The 23,792-nt window shown below is 46.4% G+C and overlaps 2 protein-coding genes across 5 annotated transcripts in view; one reads left to right on the top strand and one right to left on the bottom strand.

Moving 5' to 3' along the window:
• The window catches only part of KDM1A (lysine demethylase 1A), a 72,388-nt gene extending 59,796 nt beyond the window's left edge, over positions 1-12,592 (top strand). The window contains exons 12-20 of the mRNA XM_019631418.1: positions 544-678; positions 1,365-1,438; positions 2,837-2,948; positions 6,059-6,191; positions 7,656-7,843; positions 8,245-8,359; positions 10,060-10,187; positions 10,785-10,931; positions 12,092-12,592. Of these exons, the coding sequence (XP_019486963.1) occupies positions 544-678; positions 1,365-1,438; positions 2,837-2,948; positions 6,059-6,191; positions 7,656-7,843; positions 8,245-8,359; positions 10,060-10,187; positions 10,785-10,931; positions 12,092-12,277 (1,218 nt within the window). The 3' untranslated portion in view covers positions 12,278-12,592. The remainder of the gene's footprint in view (positions 1-543; positions 679-1,364; positions 1,439-2,836; positions 2,949-6,058; positions 6,192-7,655; positions 7,844-8,244; positions 8,360-10,059; positions 10,188-10,784; positions 10,932-12,091) is intronic.
• A 1,385-nt stretch (positions 12,593-13,977) lies between these two features.
• Positions 13,978-23,792, bottom strand: part of LUZP1 (leucine zipper protein 1) — an 83,364-nt gene continuing 73,549 nt past the window's right edge. For all 4 annotated transcript variants that reach the window (XM_019631420.1, XM_019631421.1, XM_019631419.1 and 1 more), the window contains 2 exons: positions 18,938-22,122; positions 13,978-17,813 (listed from right to left, as the gene is read on the bottom strand). In XM_019631420.1, coding sequence (XP_019486965.1) covers positions 17,658-17,813; positions 18,938-22,003 — 3,222 coding nt within the window. In that variant the 5' untranslated portion in view covers positions 22,004-22,122 and the 3' untranslated portion in view covers positions 13,978-17,657. The remainder of the gene's footprint in view (positions 17,814-18,937; positions 22,123-23,792) is intronic.

Genomic DNA, 23,792 nt, shown 5'->3' with positions numbered 1-23,792 from the left:
GAAGCAACGTCCTCCACAACTAGACTGAAGAACAAAAGGACAGCAACTTGTCTGTTTCCCTACCCCGATTCCCCAACGCTGTTCCCCTCTCCCAATTCCCCAGTAAAATCTTTAAAAAAAAAAAAAAAGAACGGTTCCTTAAGGTGCTTTGCGTGATGATTTCACCTTTTATCTATTTAAAAAAACAAATCATGATGATTTGTTTTACAAAACAACAAGTTTAAGTTAAATTGGTGGTAGTTTATTCTGGAAATTAAATTTGTGTGTGTGTTTAATTAATGGGACACTCCTAGTCCTCCCGTTTCTTTTGGAAGACAGCCAGTCTTATTTATTTGATAGTAATACTTCTATGTTGAGCCATATAGGACTTTTCTCCTGTTCTAAAATGTCATGATGTAGAAGAGGTATTTAAGAACTCCAAGGCCCCTTGCATTGTAACCCTGTTTTGGCATGATAGCAGTTTAGGGGAGGAGCCAAAGCATGTGATTTGGAGATGAATTACATTACTATCTGGAATGGTAAATTGGTATTTTTCCCTCTTAGATGGTAAATTTGAAAGAGAAAATTAAAGAACTCCATCAGCAATACAAAGAAGCATCTGAAGTCAAGCCACCCCGAGATATCACTGCTGAGTTCTTAGTGAAAAGTAAACACAGGGACTTGACTGCGCTGTGCAAGGTGTGGTGTACTTACATGCTTAGATGGTTTTACATGGCATCCTAAGAGAGTGTAGATCTGAGAAGTTTTGCAAGAGAGAGAGCCACTAGTCAATCACAGGTGCCCGTAGTGGGAAGAAGAGGGTTTGGTACAAGATGCTATGGGGACTTAAGGGGTTAGTTTGGTTTGAGATTGCTTTTTCTGCAGAATTCCTACCTTGTTTTCACAGTCTCATCCTTTAGCTTACTTACATCTCATTTTAACCCTCTGCCATAGTTTATCCCTGACAATTTAGAATAATGATAACAAACATGGACTCCAGAGTCATTTGGAGTCAAACTGCCTGGTTGAAAACCATAACTTAGTATTTCCTAACCATGTGACCTTGGGCTCCTTCATCACCTCATCTGGTGTTAATATACCTCATTCGTAGGATCTACAGTGATCATCCCATGCTAGGGACCTGGTAAATGCACAGTAAGTGGTAGTTGCTATTCTTTTTCACGCCCCCACCCCCAGTCTTAATTCCAGGCATTGTAACTTGTCTCCAAGAATAACCATCCCTGAGTCCTGAGCCAGCCTTAAGCTAAGACACTTGTAGATGTGACCTGGACAGGGATGTGTTCCAGGCCTTCCACTTGGTGGCATAAATAACTGGGTGGGTCTCTGACATATTCAGATCAACCTGGTTCTCTTAATCTTATCAGGAATACGATGAATTAGCTGAAACACAAGGAAAGCTAGAAGAAAAACTTCAAGAATTGGAAGCCAATCCCCCAAGGTAAGAAAATCACACAAATTTTCAGAGGGATAGCTTTTACTGTTCTTTCTGTTAGATTTCGAGGGAAAATTGTAAAGCACCATGCACTTTTATTTGTGTTCAGTGAATGGATTTTAAATTGTTTAATGAATGGAACATGGCTGTGCATGGCTGTACAATTTACCCTTGAACAACAAACAGATTTGAATTGCATAGGTGGATTTTTTTCGGTAAATATATTGGAAAAATTTTTGTAGATTTATGACAGGTTGAAGATACTTGCAGATAACCATGTAGCCTAGAAATACCGAAAAAATTAAGAAAAAAATACGTCATGACTGTATAAAATATATGTATTTTCTCTTATAATTTTCTCCAGCTTTATTGTAAGAATAAAGTATATATAACACATAACATACAGAATACATGTTAATCGACTAGTCATGTTTCTGTGAGGCTTCCAGTCAATAGTAGGCTATTAGTAGTTAAATTTGAGGGAGTCAAAAGTTACGAGTATACTGGCTATTTGCATGGAGGTGGGGGTGGTCAGCACCCTTACCCTGTGTTGTTCAACGGTCACCTGTGCTTGTCAGGTTCCTAAAATCTCTCCTATTCTTATATTTTAATGTGCAAAAGTGTCCTAGATACTTATATATATTGTTTTTGAAAATAGCCTTTCTCCATAAAATCTGACATGTGAATAAAAATGTAAATGAAAATTGTCTTCTCTAAGTAGAATAGAAGGTGGTATTGCTTTAAATTTCCATAATTCTGGAGACCAGGAAAGTGTTACACTTAATTTCCATTGGACTTTTAACAGTGAATATTTATATGCTGATACTGTGTTCCCTGTTGCGTCTGGCCTCCACATATATCTGTCTACTCTGTTCTATAGTCAGGGATGCTACCCATTCTTGCTAAGAAGTCCATGCTTTACTCAAAATGTAAAACAAATTTTTACAATGAATATGTTTTTTTTTGTTTTTTTTTTAAAGCTGAGCCGTCCTGCTATCTGCTCAGCGGCTGCTCAGCTCGGGCCGGGACTTGAACCGCTGTTGCTCAGAGCTCAAACTTTTGAGCGCGCTCTTAACCAACTGAGCCACTCAGCCGGCCCTACAATGAATATGCTTTTATAATGCAACATAACAGTATGAAGAAGTCTTTTTTTTTTTTCTCAAGACAAATGAGGCCTGACTGTAATTTGCTTTATGTAGTGAACTTGGCACTGCTCTAGGCATCAGGAATAAAGGGGTTAATAAGACAACTGAGGTTCTACTTTTTGACTTAGAATTTCTTCACATAAGGCACAGTCCCAGGTTTAGAGCCCCATGAAGTTACCACAACCATCCCCACCAGCCCATTGAGAATAATAGCAAAGTCCTTTAAAAAACCTTGTGCTCCTTTGTTTTCATTTTGCAGTGATGTATATCTCTCGTCAAGAGACAGACAAATACTTGATTGGCATTTTGCAAACCTTGAATTTGCTAATGCCACACCTCTTTCTACGCTCTCCCTTAAACATTGGGATCAGGTAAAACTCCTTTATCATTTATTTGTTGCACGTATCTTTGAGAGGGCCCTTAAGAGAAGCTTAATTTGTATGTGTGTTTTTAAACAGCTTTTTTTTTTTTTTTTTTTTTAAGAAATTTTATTGGGAAACAGTGTGGCCTTCCAGGACCCATCAGCTCCAAGTCAAGTAGTTGTATTCAATCCAGTTGTGGAGAGCGCAGCTCCTTGGCCCATGTGGGAATGGAACTGGCAACCCTGGTGCCATGAGCCCACCTCCAACCACCTGAGCTAACCGGCCGCCCCTTAAACAGCTTTCTTAAGAGAGAAAATTTGCATGTAGTAAAAGTCACCTATTTTAAGTGAACCGTTTGGTGTTGCTAAACTTATATGGTCATGAACCATTACCACAGTCAAGATACAGAACATTTTCACCATCCTTAAAAGTGCTGACTTGCCCCTCTGCAGTCATTCCCCAGCTCTCCTGCTCCTGGCCCTAGACAACCATTGGTTTGCTTTCTGTCACTACAATTTTGCTTTTCCTAGAATTACATATAAATTGAGACATACAGTAGATGTTCATGCACTATGTAGCCTTTTGTGTGCAACTTCTTTAGACTTAGCAGAAGTTTTTGAGATTCATCGTTGTATATATATCAATAGTTTGTTCCTTTTTATTGTTTAGTAATGTTCCGTTGTATGAATACACCACAGATTGTCCATTCCCTCGTGTACTGATGGACATTTGGGTTTACATTTTTTAGCTATAAATGATTGAAGCTGGTATGAACATTCATGTCATGTCTCTTGGATAAAGACCTAGGAGTGAAATTGCTGGGTCTTATAGGAAGATTTTTATAAAGCTTTATAAGAAACTGCCAAACTGTTTTCCAAATGGCATTCCACCAGCAGTGTATGGAAGTTCCAGTTGTTCCACATCCTCGCTAATACGTGGTCCGGCCAGTTTTTAAACCTGTAGCCATTCTAATGGGTGTATAGTAGCATTTCCGTGTGGTTTTAATTGGCATTTTCCTGATGACGTGGTATGAACCATCTTTTCATGTACTTATTGACCATTCATATGTCAATTCTTTGATGAAAAGTTTCTTCAGGTCTTTTGTCCATTTAAAAAATCTGGTTGTCTGTCCTCTTGTTGAATTGTGAGTTTATTTTGTTCTTTAAATTCTGGATACAATTTCTCTGTCAGCTTTTATGTTTTGCAAATATTTTCTACCAGCCTGCAGCTTGCCTTTTCATTTTCTAAGTGGTATTTTTCAAAGAGCAAAACTTCTTAATTTTATGAAATCCTATTTTGTTAACTCTTGTGGGCTTTGTGCTTTTTGTATCCTGAAAATTTTTTGCCTAACCCAAGGTTGCAAATATTTTCTCCAGTTTTCTTCCTGAAGTTTTATGGACTTAGCTCTTATGTTAGGTCTATGATCTGTTTTGAGTTAATTTTTGTGTATAGTGAGAGTGAGGGTAGGGTTCATATTTTTCCATATGGTTGTTTAATTATTCTAGCACCATCCCTTTTCTTCATTTGTCTTGGCACCTTTGTTGATCATTAGCTGACCATATGTCAGTCTATTTGTGGTTACTTTTTTTGTTCATTTATCTGTCTGTCCATATTCCACTATCACACTGTCTTAATTACTGTTGCTTTATAGTATGTCTTGAAATCAGGTAGTGTAGTAAGTTCTCCTACTTTGTTGTTTTTTTAAATTGTTTTGGCTGCCTTTGGTCTTCTGTATTTCCATAAAAAAATTTAGAATCAGCTTTCCAATTTCTACAAAAAATACTTCCGTGGATTTTGATTGGGATTGCATTGAATGTATAGATCAATTTAGGGCGATTGTCATCTTAATAGTGTCTTCTAATCCTCAAACGTGACATATCTATTTATTTAGGTTTTCTTTAATATATCTCAGCAATATCTATAGCTCTCAGTGTACAGGTCTTATACGTCTTTTGTTACATTATTCTTAAGTAGTTGAAGTGTGATTTACTCTTCAGCTGGTGAGAAGTCACAAGGCGTCTTAGATATTGAATGGACTAATCTCTAAATCTGAGCCTTTGGCCAGGCTTAAGACTACAGAGATAAATATTATATTTTCACTTACATATTTTCGTTTTAATTATACATTTTTCTAGTAAGATTTCGACTTCTTAATCTTTAGATTATACCTTGATGTCCTTTAGTATTTGAATTACAGGGCGGATTGGACTTGTTAGTGATAAAAATCGTACAGAATTCAGTTTCTTTATGGTTTTTCATGTAAATGCTAAATTAGACTTTTCTAGTCACTGCTTTATAGTTTGAAGTTTCAATATGTATCCATTTGTAATCATATTGAATTTTGAATGTGGTGATTGGAACTGATCCAAATGGGCAGCTGATGAGTCCAGTCACTAAGTGGTGAGAGTTTTGCTGCCTGCCCAGGGTTTTTATCTAATTCCTAAGAATTGTGATATGTTTTCCCCAGGAATTTCCCCAGTGAAATTAGAAATACAGCTAGCCTTCAAAAGTTCCTTTATATAGAAAATTTTTCAGTAAATTCAAAGAAATAAGATTATTTGAGGAATTTTTCCGGGCCAAATCTTGACTTTTTCTTACTATATGGATTATCTGGGGCCTTCGTCTACTTTGACTTTAGTTTTGGAAATCTTCCTCGACTTTAAAACCTTTAAGTTTAAGGAATAAAAACTGATTTTGCTCTTAAGTGAAAGAAAATGTAACTAGAATGGTGAATCTGATGTTCTACCCACTCTATAATGCATTCAAAAGCCAAACTGTTATGATATCCAGTCTCCTGAATTACCGAATCAGCGTCCTTCCCTCTCCCACCCCCATGAATAGTCCGGGTTTGGTGATAAAAGCTCCATCTAGGGAAAAAAGAGACAGCCCTAATCTCACTGCCCAACGATAGCCATTGTGGACATCCTGGCAGTTTTTCCTTTTCCCTTCAGTGTCCTGGGGCATCTGTAGCTGAATACTAGTGATAATTCTTTAACTTCTGCCTTAGCATTTACAGTTTCCATAAGGTGGCATTTTTAGTATTATTTTATAGAACTCAGTATAAATGACATAAGTTGATTAAGAAAATATGAAAATATGCCCTTTTCTCTCCTCTTCAGGATGATGATTTTGAGTTTACTGGCAGCCACCTGACAGTGAGGAATGGCTACTCGTGTGTACCTGTGGCTTTAGCAGAAGGCCTGGACATTAAATTAAATACAGCAGTTCGGCAGGTTCGCTACACGGCCTCAGGTACGTCACTCTTTACTGGTGAGAGACATCTCTTACTCTGAAACACAGTACTGTTGAGTTTGACTATAGAAAAAATACTAGTTAACATTTCCTGATAGAATGTCTTATAGACTATGACTCCAAAATTAAAAAAAAAAAAAAAACGTGTTTACAAAAGGATTGAGCCCGTAGAGCCTTTGGAGGTTCTAATCCCATCATTGTATAAATCAGAAAATTAAGGCAAGTTTTAGTTTCCAGTTTGCACATGAGCTAGTCTGGTATTATAACAGCCAGTGAATTTGGATCCAATTTTGATAAGTATATTCTTAAATACCAGGATTTTGGCCCCTGGGCTCCAGTGGGACCCACCCCTATATTTCACCATCTCCCTTTTGGTCTTTGGATCCATTCTGGCTTTTGTGTTCTTGTGGGCTAACGACTCAGGCTGCTCCGGTTCTGGGGACAGTGCTGCTAGTAAGTTCACTCAGAGATGGAATTCCTGTGATGCCTGTGGCAGTGGGCTCAGAGCCCTGATGGTTACAGGTACATTGAATGTGGGGTGCAGAGACCCCGTTGTCCACCCACCTTTGGAATTAATAGTCTTGAGCTCCTTATGGTAACTAGTCTCCCCCCCCCCCCCTTCGGTGAGGTACCTCATCACACGGGGAGATTCAGCCACCAGTCTTGCCCTCTGTGGCCCTTTTCTAGAGTTGCAGAGATCACCATGAATATGTTTTCTATAACCACTGAAACAGTTTTCCATTTAGGAGGCAGCGTCTAGCTGATGGTGTTGAGAAGGTCTGCAGCCTTGAAATAGCTATTTGCAGACAGGTGAACAGTGAGAATAGCTTTTGTGTCATTTTCCCTGGTTCTGTGGCCCCAGAAAATGGGCATGTCCTGAGTTCTCATGCTATTTATATATACTTTTGAAATTATATAAACAGGCATTTACTGAAGAAAAAACTCCAGCACAAGTGAAAAATAGCATTCACTATTTTCAGTGCCTTCCTGTGGTCACCTGTGAGCGCATTCACGTTCTGGCAAGCGGAGCATCACTGGGGTCCTCCTCCTCTGGGTCCTTAGCGAGCGAGCCCCTCCCCACAGTGGGGGAGGTATTGGTTCTGCTGGGACAGACTCTTTACTCTGAATTTTGGTCTAAATTTACTTCACATTGGTAAATAATCAGGTCTTTTTATTAGTCCAGAAGATCAGTGTACCAGGCAGGTAGGATAGTGCAGTGGTGAAGATCGAGGGCTCTGAAGTTGACCGTTAGGGTTTGAATCCTGGCACTTATTTACCTGTGTGACCTTGACAAGTTACTTTACCGCTGCCTCAGTTTTCTTCTATAAAAATGATAGGCCGACTTCATAGATGTGCATGAAGAATGAGCTGGGATAGCGTATGGATTGTGTTGTGCACCATGCTCCCTACCCTTATCAGTGCCATCCTTGTCACCAGCTAGTCTTTTCCCTTGAACCCTTTTAGGATGTGAAGTGATAGCTGTGAACACCCGCTCCACGAGCCAGACCTTTATTTATAAGTGCGATGCAGTTCTCTGTACCCTCCCCTTGGGGGTGTTGAAGCAGCAGCCACCAGCTGTTCAGTTTGTGCCGCCTCTTCCTGAGTGGAAAACATCTGCAGTCCAGAGGATGGGCTTTGGCAACCTCAACAAGGTAACTGCCCTCGGCACCTCTGCACCCGCCGCGCAAATCTGTCTGACCGCCCTCCATTCGGGGAACAGGGCTTTGCACTTTTATACATTTGCTCTGCTCTCAACTCGGACATCAGGGTGAGGCCTGACCATTCATTCACTTCATTGCCTAGTGATGTATAAAGTATCCCTGAGAGCTTCATCTTTGGGTCACTTCACAAACCCATGCCGATAAAAGGAGAGCTCGAAATCTCATCCTAAGTAATACATTTATAATAGGGATTTCTAGGCTTATATTGAGAGTAGATTAGAAGAAAGTTGACTAAGGTCTGAGGAAGAAGTACTTCCTGTTGAGGCACAGCCATGCTTACAGCCATGTTCTCCGAGCCGTCATCAGCTCATGTGCTGCCTCTTTTACATTAGGTGGTGTTGTGTTTTGACCGGGTGTTCTGGGATCCAAGTGTCAATCTGTTCGGGCACGTTGGCAGTACAACCGCCAGCAGGGGTGAGCTCTTCCTCTTCTGGAACCTCTACAAAGGTAACTGCTTTCTAGCTGTAATCTTTTCATATCCTTATAGGAGTAGAGAATTAGGAATATTCTGGTTTTTCTCAAATATATGTCTTGATTTTTCATTAACAGACAATTCCTGAAATCCCTTATAGGTGCTGGGGATATTGACGGGGGGAAAGCCTGCCTTCACGGAGCTCACAGCTAACTTGGGGGCGGGGGGACCCAGGGAGGAGGTAGGCAGTCTCAGAACAGGGCAGTAAGGAGGGTGAGAGCCCAGGACGCTGCTGAAGAAAACATAAGGAGGAATCAACCAGCCAGGAGGGCCAAGCCCAGGGAGGCTATTCCTCATTCTCAGACTTGTACCTGGGCCAAGCCCAGGGAGGGTATTCCTCATTCTCAGACTTGTACCTGACTCGCCCCTGAACCTTTGATCATTTCCCTTAGGATGTACTTATCAAACTCCTACCTCCTACTGTACTTTCTTCTGTGATTGGATTGCTCCTAATCCTATACAGAGCTTTAAAAACAAGTATATTTAGACCCTGCCTTGTTCCAGGAAAAGAATGTAAGACATTGTGCTGTGCAGCAGTGTCCAGAGGCATGGCCTTGACGTGCAGACACATCCGTTAGCCAGTGGGACCCCCACCCCAGCTCTTTCCATCACTCCTCACCGCCTGATGCGAAAACACCCTGCCCACGGCCAGGGCCACAGACAGCGCAGCAGAGGCACTTCATTCCCTGAGCACACTGCTCTCTGGCAGCAGCTGAGCGCCGCTTCCCTTTCCCCGTCCAGGCATTGGGGCCCGTCAGTGCCAGCCTGTCGCGCTCAGACCTCTTCTTTTCCGCCGCCCACCTCCCAGTGCAAGCCGCTCTCCTCTAACTGCTATCCCTGCTTGTCTTTCGGTGCTTTCCCTTGTGATCACTATGAGGCCCACATAATGTGGCCCTCTCTACTTCTTCAGCTTCCTCGTTGCCCCCGCCCCCCCACACACACACACCACCTGTCCCCACTCCCTGGGCTCGCGGCACACATGTCTGCTCTCCTATAATCCTGGGACGCACCGTGCTGTTTTCTGCTGCGGGGCCTCTGCATGTACTGTCGCCTGGGCTGGGGGGTGCTTTTCTCTTCTTCCCAACACGGCACTCTCCCCAGCTGTCCAGTGACCTAAATGTCACTCTTTCACCGAGGACTTCCAGACACACTACCTCCGCTGCCTCCAATCATTAAGTCCCTGTATTCTTCTCTCTGTATCCTGTGGTTTTCTTCCTAGCTTCTGTCACAGTTCATAATTATGTGTCTGTGGTTACCTGTTGATCTATGGAGTATATAGTCTAGTTTATAGTTTTTATATCCCCAGCACCTAGCACTGTGCCTATCACATAAGCCTGCTGCATAAATATTCACCAAATGTATGGGCCTGGAGGGGCCTGGGAAGAGCTAAAAGGATAGCCCTTGTCCTGCAGCTGACTATGGTAGGCAGGGCTAAGAATTCTTTGCCTAAATATAGGGATGCTTGTTAGTTTTGTTAACAAGGTCTGAAGTTGTGTCTTCAGGACTTCCGTATTCTGCAAAGTCATAAGCACTGGTGGGCATGAGTCACACGTCGCTCACTGTAGTTTGCCAGCTCCCTTATCTACTGGTCATCAGAATAACGTGCGGCCCATTAAGAAGGTTCTCGAGAAAAGTCTGTAGGAAAACCCTAGCACTGTCCTTTCTGTTTCCCTAGCTCCAATACTATTGGCACTTGTAGCGGGAGAAGCCGCTGGCATCATGGAAAACATAAGTGACGATGTGATTGTTGGCCGATGCCTGGCCATTCTCAAAGGGATTTTTGGTAGCAGCGCAGTGCCCCAGGTAAGCAGACAGGCGGGGACCTGGGTTCAGATTCAACAGCACAGGAGTTTCAGCCACAATTGAGCAGTGCATGCAGGGTTTACCTGGAGGCTGTTTGAAGTTCACGCCTTAAGTGGGATTCGGAAAAGCCCCTGGTACATGGGCTGGGGCATTGAGAAGGCTATTTGCTGCATTTTGTCGGTTTGTTTTGTCTGTTGTCTTTGCCTGTATAATCCTACCTAGCACCCCCTGCCTTTCAGAGAGTGGCCCAACCTCCCTGAGGGAAGCCTTAGAAGAATCTCGTGGGGCTTTTTTCTGTTCTTTAGGCCCATTGAAACACATTTGGACCCTTATGGTTCTTGTGAGAGGAGACATATTAATGCTTCATGTGAGTTTGTAAGAGAGAATTAGGTCGAGTCCTGGAAAGACCTCTGGATTCATAGTCAAGGAGGCATTTGGCGTTGTGTTAAAGCAGCAGCCTTCATCAATGGCTGACTCTCATGTCTGTTGCCTCTTTCTCCCTCATATCCCCACTCACCACAGCTTTTTCACCTTTCAGACATGACTGCTTTGCCCTTGGTGTCCAGTAATAACTCCTGCTCATGATTGTTTCTGTAGCCCAAGGAAACTGTGGTGTCTCGCTGGCGTGCTGATCCCTGGGCCCGTGGCTCCTATTCCTACGTAGCCGCAGGATCATCTGGAAATGACTATGATTTAATGGCTCAGCCGATCACTCCCGGCCCCTCAATTCCAGGTGCCCCACAGGTGAGAAACTGGCAAGCTGTACCTGTGCTTGTTTGGGAAAAGGCCAGTATCCCAGAATCTCAGGGTAAAAATGATGCCACTGAATTTTTTAGATTTTAGTCATTCTGTCCTTGGACCCTTTTAGATAATCCAAAGCAGAAGGAAGTAGCAGTATCATTTGTCAGATTTCTCACATTTTGGCTTTGTAAATCTAGGCAGTCTGTGTTCAGAATGGAAGCATCCAGAGTAGAAACCAGTTAATAACTTGTTCTTTATTCAGATTTTTGGCCCTATAAAACAAAAAACCTTTTTTTTTTTTTTTAAGATTTTATTGGGGAATTGGGGAAGGGGAACAGTGTTGGGAGATTGGGGGAGGGGAACAGCCAAGTTGTTGTCCTTCAGTCTTAGTTATGGAGGGCGCAGCTAGCTCAGCTCCAAGTCCAGTTGCCATCCGGCTGCCCATCGGCAGCTCAGCTCAAGGTGCCATGTTCAATCTTAGTTGCGGGTGGGCATAGCCCACCATCCCATGTAGGAGTTGAACAGGCAACCTTGTTAGGAGCATGTGCTTTCAGCTCAGCTCAGGAACAGCTCCCTGGCCCATGTGGGAATCGAACCAGTGGCCCTGTTGCTCAGAGTGCATGCTCTTAACCAACTAAGCCTCTCGGCCGGCCCAAACCAAAACCGTTTTTAATGCTACTCCCATTTTGTTATGGCTCCTAGGATTGTTGTAGGGTCCCAATCACTAGGGGCCCCAAGGGCATGGCCCTGAGAAATAACCTTGGGTCCTTCTCTAGATGCCAGACCCTGCTCCAGAGGAGTAAGTGTTCTCAGGACCCTGTGGCAAGGCCTGCTCTGAGCTGAGGGGCGAAAGCCTTCCTAAGAACAAATGCTATGTCCTCTATGGTTCAGAGTAGTCTGGAACCCTCAGTAGATACTGCATGAGGCAAAGGAAGCTTTAGAACTGGGTACCCCCCTCCTCCCACCCCGAGTTAAACTGATGAAAAAGAAAAGATGCAGCTAAGCATCCATCACTCCAGAACTAAGGCTGGCCTGAGTTTTATTGTCCCCTTTCTACTTCTGTCAGTTCTGGGAAAATGCCTGATTAGGGGTATTTTCAAACACAAGAGTAAAGATATGTTTTGCAACCTGCTGATTTCCTCCTAATTTTTTCCCCAAACTAGCCAATTCCACGACTCTTCTTTGCTGGAGAACATACAATCCGTAACTACCCAGCCACGGTCCATGGTGCTCTGCTGAGTGGGCTTCGAGAAGCAGGAAGGATTGCAGACCAGTTCCTGGGAGCCATGTACACACTGCCTCGCCAGGCCACACCAGGTGTCCCTGCACAGCAGTCCCCAAGCATCTGAGCCACATGCGTTCTAAGGGAAGAGGCCCACGTACGTGTCTTTTGCTGCGTAAGCCAAGTTCTTCTAGCAATACTAGGTTCCTGAGGAACTGGCCCTGTGTCTGGGCTCCTGGTCAGCTGCTGGAGCTCCTGATCGGCAGGTGGCCAGGGAGGTCGCCTCCTTCGAGTGACTGACAGCTAGGGAGGCACATGTCCTTTAGTTGGAAGTCTGTGTTCTTCGTAAAGACGGGCAAGGAAGTGCTGTGGGAGATCATCCCAGTCTCGGTGTGTGGTAGTTTTTTTTTATATTTTGAGAATAAAACTTCATATAAAATTAGTCCTTTGTTTGTTTCCCATTAGGGTTAGAGTTATATGTGTTTGCCTAAGGAAGATGTTTATATAAAGGAGAAAAATGGTTTGGTCAGGTGAGAAGATAGGATTGAGGGGTTCTATAGAAGTGATGGGCTTCCTGGTCTGTGGGGCCAGACTGCGCCACTGGAACTGTGGGGTGAGTGTGCCAAAGGCGAGAAGCTGTAGGTCAAGCATATGACTACTGGGGAACTTGGAATGAATTTTCAAGATAAGATGAGACGACACAGTGTTTGGGTAGGCCTCTCTCTGGAAGACCATCTGGCTTTATTCTCCACATTCCCTCAATGGCTATGCTAACTTTCCACTTCTGTCCACGGTATTAGTATAAAAGTTTGGGCAAGTGCACCCTTAGCAGATCAAGGCTTTGGGTAACTTCGCTGGTGTATTCATTTCCTGTTGCTGCTGTAACAATGGCCAGAGCAGGCTCTGAGGGCACAGTCCAGTTCCTCGCCCTTTTCAGCTTCTAGTGGCTGACTGTATCCTTGGTTTGTGGTCCCTTCCTCCACCTTAAAAAAAGCACATTATGCCAATCTGCTTCCCTCATCACCTTCTCGGGTTCTAGTAGCACCTTTAGTAGTACCTTCCTCGGTCTCTCTTTTACAAGGGTACTTGTGACTTCACTTAAGGCCCAGCCAGGTCACCTCCCCCACCTCAAAAATCCTTCATCACATCTGCAGTCCCTTTTGCCATGTAAGGTAAAAACTTGTAGGTTATAGTACACCTGTTCCTTCCCAAGGGCTCTTAACAGACTGTTATTATAAACACATGTATTATAATCTGCTTCTGGAAATCGGAGTTTACGTGTGCTTAAGTCAGTTCTTCCCTAAATGAGGTTTCATTCTCAGTAAGATTTAAAGGACATTATGTTGGTGGTCTGGCTGGAAGATGAAGATGGAGAGGGCTTTTCCCCTAGTCTTGGAATGAGTGACAGCAATGGGGAACATGCACACCAGGATCTGGGCACGTGGTGTAACTGACGTGAAGGTCAGCAGCGTGCAGTGAAGCGTGTGGACTGTGGAGCCTAACTCTGCCATTAACATTACCTCGGGGCTTAAGGTGTCTGATCCAGTGGTAAGTTCTTTTAAAAGTTTTTGCTTTAAAATAGATGGCATAGGTACCTCGAGACAGATTGTTTCATGTGAGGATAAGCCTGAAAAGAAAATCTAGCAATGAAATAGCTGCTACATGACTAACTCCAGTTCAGTGATGGGTTCAAGGCGTGTCCTCTTCTAAGCCTCAGCTGTTTCCAGTCCTTACAGTGAAATATACTACCTGCACCAATGCATGGAAAAGGAAAGTTGTACGCAGAGTTGACATCAATAAAAATGACATCACTGACTGACACGCGGAGCACATGGAAACGAGGGAGCTTTATTGGTTACATACTGTGCTGCAGAGCCAACAGACAGCATTTGAGCCAGAGGATACATGCAGACAGGCAGCTTCCACTATACACATGCACCCACGGAGCCCTGAGTCACTGCTCCTGGCTCTGCCCTGTTTCCATCGACAGGGTCCGGCCTCCTTGGTCCCATGCGTGGAGCAGGAATGTAGGAGAAGCTGCTGCCCCGAGACTCGGAGGGGCAGGGGTGAGACCCGAGCACTCGCCTAAGCAAGTAGGTGTGCTGACCGACAGATACTGACGCCCCTTAACCAAGGGGCCTAAAATGCAGTACAGTTTATTTGAGGGCTACTTCCCTAGCCCTCCCAATCTTTAAAATACAAAAAAATAGACTTTATTCTCTTAAAAATACATTCCATTCAGTACATGTTCTGAGCTGTGAAGCAGCAGGAAAATAGGGCCCCTTTCCTATGATCTTGGTTGTGAGGCTTTGAGACGAACCCTGTTCCCCACTCGGGGTATTTAAAAGATAATCCCTAAAAAGCAGCTCTTCCAAAGCAGTCGTGAACAACAACAAAACCCCACACCAATAAAGGCAGCTGGGGACTGGAGGCTGGGTCCTTATTCCTTCACTGGGAAGTGGTAGCACTTGGCACTGACCCACTAAATGTAAAGAACTACAACTACCCCAGGATGACAACCCCAAGATCAATACAGACCCTCCCACACCCATGAGGGATTTCTGTGCAAGCTTGCCTGAAGCCAAGGCCGGAGTCCTCGGCCAGCCCCACTGCGAATCCCTTTAACCCACACTATAACTTTCATTGCCACTCAAGAGCAAAAACAGCCATCGCTTCTTTTTGCCCCCCCATCCCTGCAGCTTTCTCTGGTGGTTTTTAGTATCAGAGTGGCAAGCGACCAGCTTCTGGCATTTAGCCAGCTCTACTTCAACCAACTGTGGAGTACCAGGCTCCCCACTCCCACTAGGAACCTTCCCACAACCACACACCTGCCAGTAAGATTGAGAGTTAGAGCCAAGCTGCAGAAGAGGCTTGTCACAAAAGTGGGTTTATTGGCTGGGATGGAATATTTGGCTTGATTAGACAACTTTTCAACTACCAGGTCTCCCCTTTATCTGGAAGTTTCCTCCAGGACCCCGATGGTGAGGCCTAGGTCCAGATGGTCACACCTATTGCTTTTCAGAAACGTGCCTTCCAACTTGGGAATTTGAGAGCCAGCCTTGCAAGCCATTAGAAGCCCAAGGGAGCTGAGCCTCCAGCCTTCACTGGCTATTACAAATGTTTTCTGCAATACTGATGACATTTTTTATATCTATTTTACAGCGGTTCTAGAAAGTGTGCAGATGAAAACAAAATATTTATCCTGAAGTAATTGTTACAGTCACACCCTATTGCACTCAGATTTTAAGATAGCCCCAGCAAGAGGACACCACAGCTGTCCCTCTTCCATAGAGCGTTTGGGGTAGTGGCAGATGTTGGTGCTGCTGAGATGTGGGAAGATCCAGACTTTGGCACCAGGAGCTACAGCACCAGAATCCAGGGCTCCAAAGCCCAAAGACGAGAAAATATTGGCGAGATCTTTGTAGGCATGGCTTGGCACCCTTCTGTTTCCACCAGCAGAGACGAGCCACAGACAGTTTCCCATGCCCTCAGTTGACCACCAGAGCTCAGCTTCCTTTCAACTCTCAGGTTTGCCAACCAGTGAACAATGGCAGGGAGTCTGGAAGCGAGAGGTTGCAGTCTTGAGCAAACTAGTTTCTGGCTAGTGACCCAGAAGCAGCAGGATGAGATTTTGAGAACAGCATCTGAAGTTGAACATCTGAGGCAGCAATGTGAAGGAAAGGCAAGTCCATGACAATGCCCTTAGATTGGCAAAACTCCAGAAAATGGAAATACAAGCAAAACGTTCCTGTCCCTGAAGGTAAGGTAGGTGCTCCCAGAGCCTCCAGGATTGCCAAGTCTGATGCAGACAAGGGCAGGACGGGCGCTGGTTCCCACGCTGAGTGGAGGCAGCGAAGACGACTCAGCACAGGAACAGGAGACACCAACTTGTGTTACGGTAAGTATCTGGCCTGGGCGCCAGGAGATACTTTGTGGCATTGGGCAAGGTTGGTGCCAGAAAGGGCCGCGCAGACCAGCTAATCTAACCCCTTCATTTTGCAGGCTGGAAAAACGAGGCCAAGGGAGTGTCTCTGAGCTCAACCTCATGACATTAAAACGTGAGGAAACTAAAGAATGAGGGCCCAGGAAAGCAATCAAAGGCAGTGGGAGGGAAAATCTTAGAATGCCAGATTGCGGACCCTCAGAAATCATTTCAATTAACTCATTTTACAGATAGGGAAACTGAGGCCCCAAGAGGACACTAATTTGCCCAGAGTCATACAGAAGGTACAGAGCCATGAAGAAAATGCAGCTTTCCTGACTCCTAGTCTGATGCTGTCTTTCACTATGAAGGAACAGTGTCTGCTTCAGAAAGGTCACCTTTGAAAGGGGATCCCTTCTTTGAACTAAGAAAACACTACAGAAAAAGCAGTGTCGAGAACATATGGTTCTTTTTAACTTCCCCATGTGAATCGTATATGATAACTAACAGTTTTTACTTATGTGGCTTCCTGAAAAGTTTGCTGCATTTTGAATTGTATAAACCTGGGCCCCTGATGGGCGTGTGTTACCTTTCCTCCCATGAAGTCGTCATGACAGGTGGTTTGCAGAAATCATGGACCCACTCCTGTCCGAATGATCCGCTTGGTAAAGTGCGATACCTCCTCCGTGGGAGTGAAGGAGGAGGAACAAAGTCCATGCCTTTTGTGGAGCTATTGCTTTGTGGAGTTGACTAAAGGGACATCACTTCTGCTGTCCACTCCCCCCCTTGCTGGGCGCTTCCTAGAAGGCAGAGTGCGCTGTGGGTCAGGCCCAGGCTAGTCTGGGCGTGTCTGAAGGTGGGAAGGAAGTCAGCCTGAAGTCTCCAGCCACGAGAGGAGCAGGCATGGCCAGCAGCATTATTGGTGCCCAGGAAGGAGACGCATGAGGCTTGTGCGCTGCCAGGTGCCTTTGGGGGAGAGCGGAGAGCTGGGGTTGGGGGGATGGTGTCATTCCAATAGGTGAGTACCCAGAGAACCGGTCAGCAAGGGGGCCAGGTAGGAGAAGCTTCAGCCTAATGGATAGTCCCATAATCCCTCAGAGGCAGCACAGACCTCCTGTGAAAGTCTGAGAACTAAAGGGAAAAGGAATGGAAGACCCCAGATGGCGCTAATGGCTGCTAAGTTGTAGGGTAGGTACTTAGGCCCGGATGGCAGACAAGGAGTGGACTGGAAGTGGAAAAGAGACGAAGAATTCAGAACGCTAACCACACGGAAGGGGCTGCTGTTGTGTGGCGGGGATATGAGGGGTTTCTATATCATTTGGGGGCCGGTGGCCCATCCTACCTGGGGGACAGGGACAAGGAGAGAGGGCTCATGCATCAATCAGGGAAGGCTGGGCCTGGGTGATTCTGTCCAGCTTGTCATTTCTGGTCCCCTCTGGCCACCTGGCAAAAATGACCTGAGCCACAGCCCGGCGCTGCCAGTCTCCCAGCCACGGCCTGCTGTCGGGCCTGGTTCAGTGGCCGTGGATCCCTCAGGGCGGGAAGGTGGAAGAGCCGAGGAGACAGGAGACCTCGCCCCGCTGGCTCAGTTTTCCTCGGCGCAGGGCCTGCTAGGCCGTAAGCGCTCCTCGCCCCGTCCTCGCCCCGCCTCTGACAGCCCCTGCTTCACAGGCAGGTCCGACCGTTCCAGGGCGTTGTGCGGTCGCCTGTAGACACTGAGTGTGCAGTCATCGCCTTCCTCCTGTGCCAATAAATGACAAAGGTGAACTGGGGAGGGCAATATAGTGAGTCACGAAGACTCCCTCCCCACCTACCCCACCGGTCCTCTCCAGCTTGGCAGGGGAGCTAGAGCACAGACCACAGCATAACTGCGAAGATAGGCTCTCACCTGAGGACAGGCCCACAGAAAAGTTCCTTGGAAACCAGAGTAGGCTACAAACTACAAGCTGCTGGGAGCTCCTAGGGAGACTGGGAGGCACGCAACTGAACAGGGTCCCTGTAGAGTGCTGGGCCAGGTGTGGGGGCACAGGAGTGGTCCCCCTAAGTAGGAGCCAGCAGTCCGAGTTATACACATGCAGGCTGCATGCGTCCTGGGGCGGGAGGCGCGGGCGCGGGCGGCACTTCCTTGATGGGAGGCAGGAAGTTGCAGAAACAAGCGGGACAGCTCTTTTCCTACTAACCACCAAGAAGCTCCTCTGCCTTCCCTTTCATATCCCATTACTGCACCTCATCCTCTCAGCTATCCAAAGCTTCAGGGGGCTAAAGACCCACCTTTCCCTCCACTGCTCTCGTACCAGACGTCTGCCTTCTGCCTTTTTCATGTTTTGCTTTGGTCTTCCCATGCAAATGCACATCAGCAGAGGGAGAGCTGCGGTCTGAACTGAGGCAGCCAAGAGCTCACATCCCGGCTCCCATCTCGGCTCCCATATTGGCTCCACGAAAGGACACCAGGCTTCCTCCTTTCACCCAGAGCTCCCAGCAGCTACAGCGGCTGCATGTGCTTCTAGCTGCTGCTCCGTGGAGCCAGCAGGGGAGCTGCTTCGGCTGCTCTAGCCAACCAAGAGAATGGAGGCCCTGCGTCCTTTTTGTGTGGCCTTCACATAGGAAGACAAATGGAGGAGACAAACTAGGGAAAGGATTTTGGAAATGCAGGCTGCTGTCTGCCAAATGCCCTCTTCAAGATACTTTAATTCTTCTTTAAGGGCAAACTCTTACCTTGCTTTCCACACTTCTCTGAGCTACCCCGTGTTTCCCGTGCCCCCAGTCTCCATAATCTTGAGTCACACAGGCCAGGACAGAGGGGGCAAAGGAGAAAGGAGAGATGGGCAGCGGAAGGGGCGAGTGAGGGGAAGAAGTGGGCCTTACCGTGTCTGCCGAGTGGTTCCAGGCTGCAGCCGGGGCAGCGTCTCCTACCCGATGCCGACGAGTGAGCACCTCCGACACGGTGAGGCTACTTTGGGTCCTTCGGGAGGAGAGCTCGGGGGCATCCCCTGAATTGCCTACCCTTCGAGTGCCCTGCTCAGAAAGGTGCAACCTGGGCTGCTCAAGGTCTGAGTAGTCTGTGGAAGACCTCTGGGTGTAGGCGTTGGTGGACTCCACATTTTTACCTATTCGAGTTGGGGCGTCTTCTAAAGAGTTCAGGTCTCGTCTACTCTTCCAGGCGTTCCGCACAGTAACATGCCTGGCGTCTGCAGAGCTCCCCTCTGAAGGGGCGCTGTGGCTTTTCCACCTGATTAGCTCCGCGGGGGATGCGTGGTTATTCCTCTCCACAAGATCCGATGGCTTGATTATAATGCTGCTCCGGGAGACCACTGTTTCAGGCCTGTTCTTCAGGGGCCCATCTCCCATCCTCTCAGCTTCTGGGAACTGCAGGGTGATGTCATGTTTGTGAATGGAGAGCTCAAAGGGGGAGCTGACATGGTTGCTAACCGATGTGAGCTCTGGTGGCCCAACCTGGATGTTGCTGGTAGACGTGTGCCGCTCCCGCGGGGCCTCGCCTGGGGCGGCTCTCGGGTTGCTGCTGTCAGAGGGGTAGATAGTAATGCTGCTCGTCACTTTGTTTGGCCCCGGTTTGGAGGTCGATTTCTGTTTCTCCGGTGTGGCCTCGGTTCCAGACCCTCCCATGATTTTTTTCACATCCTTATCAATGATGACAGGTTTGATGACAGCTCTAGACCGCAAGGCCTCTCTGGGGCTGAAGGGCCGCTGGCTTTTTGCCCCAGCACCATGGGCCTCTGGGAACTCCGCGGCATTGGTGGAGGCTCTGACAGCTTTCACCGATTCATTTTCCGTCCCAACATCTTTATCATCCTCAAACAGGCAGGTTCGGAGCCCCCCTCGAGATGTGGCTTTTTCTCTAGGGTTGGGCTGTTGTTTGGGCTCTGGCTCCGGGGTGATGGTTGTGTTTACCAACTTGGCAGTCACAAGAGATGCCGCGTCCATGTCGTCATCTGAGTCTAGCTTCTCTCTGCCACCGGGTTTGGTGACTCGGCACCTCAGGGCCTCGTGCTGGCTGCTGTCCTCCGTCACGACTGCTATGGGTGGATCGACTCCTTCTTTACTGGGGGTTGAAAAGCCCTGCAGGATGTTCTCCTGGCTTCTGGAGCTATAAGGATACTTTGACAAAAGTGGAGCCTTGGCATCTGGGGAACTGGTGTCAGCCTCCAAGCCGCTGGCAGCCTTTTTGCCCTTAGAGAGCCCTTCTGAGGAGGGTCTTCGAGATGAGGCCAGAGCTCCAATGGGCTTAGAACTGCCAGCGTCTGCGGCCTGAGTCACTTGACTCCCGTTGCTGGGCCCCTGCCCCCTCTTGCCAAAGAGGGCCTCAGCGGAGGTGTCAGAAGCCCTGTCAGCTCTACCCAGTGTGTCACTGGGGACAGGTCCATGGGTGCTATCGCTAAATGTTCGCGTCGTCTTCTCTACTCTTCCCCTCAGCCCGCTCTCAGCACCTGGCTTGGGAGTGCCCTTCCACACCTTACTGTGCTCCTGAGCAGCTGGCGGGTAGCGGCTGAGCACGGACGGCTGCTCCCGGCACTTCTTCCCTTCGCTCTGAGAGGAGCCAGGCGCAAATCGATCTTCAGTTCTCCTCGTCTCCTGAGTCCCACCGTCGGTACCTGCCCCTGTGTTGGGAGCTTTGGCTCCCCTCCTGTTGGTGAAACTGGGAGAGGAACCCTGCCTGTTGCTCAGGGAATAGTTTTCATTGTTGAGAGCAAACTCCCTGTTTCGGTGCCTCTCCCGCTTATGTTGAGGGGACAGTTCCCGGGACGTGTGCTTGGACACAGACGCCTCACTCCCATGGCCTCGAAACTTAGTCCTCTCGTGCCTGCCTTTGCTGGACAGGAGAGCGTCTTCCCCTTCCACCTCCCCATTCTCCAGCTCTTTCTGCTTCTTGATTTGTAGCTTGATCTCCTCCAGCTGGCTGGCTAAGAGTTTGTTTTTATTTTGTTCACTTAGGTAATTATCCTGAAGGTCATTATTTTTGGCCCTCATTTTCTTAAGCTCTTCTTCCAAAGATTCAAAATGTCTGATCTGTGTCTTCAGTTTCTCAATCTCCTGGTTAAGGTCTTTGACTTTATTGTCTTCCTGGTTTCGGTTCTTTTCATTTTCGGACTTGTTTCTTGTTTCATTCTCTACCTGCTTGAGATAGTCCAGAGTGCCCTTCCTCCTCGCCTCTTTGGATGGTAGTGTGGATGAGATCCCATCCTCGATCCGTAGGTCATTCCTTTCCAGGAGATTAGAAGCGTTCCTTGTATAATCTCGGTTCAGTTTTTTGTTCTGCTCCAGTTTCTGAGTGAGCTCTTTTATCAGTTTCTCATTTTCTTTCTCCTTTTCATTCAAGTATTTTCTCTCACTTACAAAGCTCAGAGTTAAGGATTTCAGCTTTTCCAGCTCGGACACTAAATTCTGCTCAGTTTTATCTAGGCGGTCCTCAGAAGACTCCAGTTCTTTCACTTTGACCCTGAGCATTTCCAGCTCCGAGGAGATTTTCTTGGTCAGGTTTCTCTCCTCATTCAGGCTCAGACAGAGCTGGGTACAGTCATTCTTACTCCGGCTGAAGGCCTCCTCCAGTTTCTCCAGTTCGGCCATGCGTTTCTGGAGCCGCTCAATCTCCGACTTCAGCTCCCGGGTGAGGCTTTCCTCCTCTTCCAGCTTCTCCTTCATCAGCTGGCACAGATCCTCTGCCCTCTTGATCTCCTCATCTTTGCCTTCAATCCTCAGCACGCGCTGGCGCAGCACTTCGATCTCGGCCAGCATACTCGAGTTGCTGCCTTCCGCCTGAATCACCTTGTCCTGGAGCTCCAGGAGCTCATCCTCTGCTTTCTGGAGGTTTTTTGTGGCTTCCTCCAACTCATCAAGGCGGCGGCTTAGACTCTGTAGCTTAAACCGCAGGAGGCGGCTGGAGGCAGCATCCTTGTAGTTTGTAAACTCAGCCATGTCTACTGCCAGCCAGTGTGGGCTCCTAGAGGTATCCAGTTCCCCTCAAGGGCATGAGAGATGGTTACCTTTCTCTTTGCATCCACAACCTTCTCTGGCAGCTGGGGACCATTATCAGTCTACAGAAGGAAAGCAAGAAACATGTCAGGCAGCAAATGTAACATCTGCACTTCAGCTCCCAGCTGTAAAAAGAGCTCCCACGTGTAATTCTTGTGCCTAAAACATAGCAGGTGCTCACATTTGTTGAATGAATGCATTTGAACAGACCTGCAGGATACCACTGGTTCTTCATGGCTGATAATGAGCTGATGTCTAGTTTCACCCTAATGAAGAATGCCACCAGTGCACATGGCAAAAGGACATAGAAGAAGGCCTCGTTTCTCGTGGCAGGCTATAATCTCAGGAAAGTCATTTACTTTTCTATAAATCATTAAGGAAACAGCCTCAGTTTTCCTTAGTTGTAAAATGGGGATAATAATGCCTACCATCTCTCTCTCCAGTACTGTTATGAGATAAGGCATGGAAAGCTCTTGGTAACAAAGCAGTAAACAACTCTAGGATTAGTCAGAGCTACAGGGAAAGAAGTAGACTAGTGAAAAAAACTCACCTCATTCACATTGGGAGATAACACAGCCTATAGGGAGGAAGGGAGGATTGTATGCCATGGGAATTTATAATCTTGGGCCTGCCTTCACTTAAGTTCAGAGTTCAAATTTACACTGCCTGTGTGCTCTGGTATCTCACTGAGAACCTATCCTAAAAGTGATACTATCCCTGGGAAGCCTACTAGAGGTAAACAAAACTACTCTGGAAAGCAAGAGTCCCTACTGAGTCCCACAGATAAAGTCCTGCTGAACCTGAGCTTACAATTCCAAATTACAAAACATATACATAAGGACCAGCATTTTACTATGACTGAATAAAGGGGGTTTATACCAATAAGAATCCTAAGAATCCAAGTAAGACAGGCTAGAGACCACAAATTAAGTACACTCCAATATTTAAAGTCATAAAAGGAATCAAAAACAGGAGACAATAACAAGATACTATCGAGGAAGAGCAGATGACTTTTTAAAATTCCCCAATAGAACTGCTGGAAGTGGAAAGGAAAATAGCAAATAGATGCAAATAAGGAGTGTAGTGGTTGGGAAAATACCAAGAGCAGTGGCACTGAAGCCTGAAAGGTGAAAGCGAGGTTAACAGGGAAATTAAAAGAGGTCCAAAAGGAAGGAACAGACAGTATGGGGACAGGTAATATTTGAAGAGCTACGAGGTAAGAATTTTCAAGAGTTGATAAAAGATATGGAATGAAAATCTGGGAAACAAAGTCCCAACCAAAATTCAATCTGCACCTAGACGAGAACATATAAAAGGAAAATAAAAACCTAAATGTTGATTAACAGACCCTCACTGAAAGAACTATTCAGCAGACAAACTAATCATTAAAGGCAGGCATGAGGTGCAAGAAGGAATGGTAAGCAAAGAAATTAACCCAAACAAACACTGAATCAGTTAAACAATAACCCAAGTGGAACTAAAAACACTGGACAATCACAACATGTAAGTCAGAGACAGAAATCAGAATTCAAGTAAAACATTGTATTCTCTGGGAAGAAGACAGACTTACTATAATTAACTTTAGACCTTATTAAGAATAGATACTGGGCCGGCCGAGTGGCACGAGTTAAGAACTGGCTTGAGACGCCAGAGGGCCCCGGTTCGGATCCCACATATGAGGGCCAGTGACACTGCCCTCCACAGCTAAGATGCTGAACAACAGCTCAACCTG

The sequence above is a fragment of the Hipposideros armiger genome, unplaced genomic scaffold (genome assembly GCF_001890085.2).
Source record: "Hipposideros armiger isolate ML-2016 unplaced genomic scaffold, ASM189008v1 scaffold_999, whole genome shotgun sequence".
Lineage (NCBI taxonomy): Eukaryota > Metazoa > Chordata > Mammalia > Chiroptera > Hipposideridae > Hipposideros > Hipposideros armiger.
The sequence above is the reverse complement of the archived record's forward strand: the minus strand, read 5'-3'. Positions and strand labels throughout refer to the sequence as shown.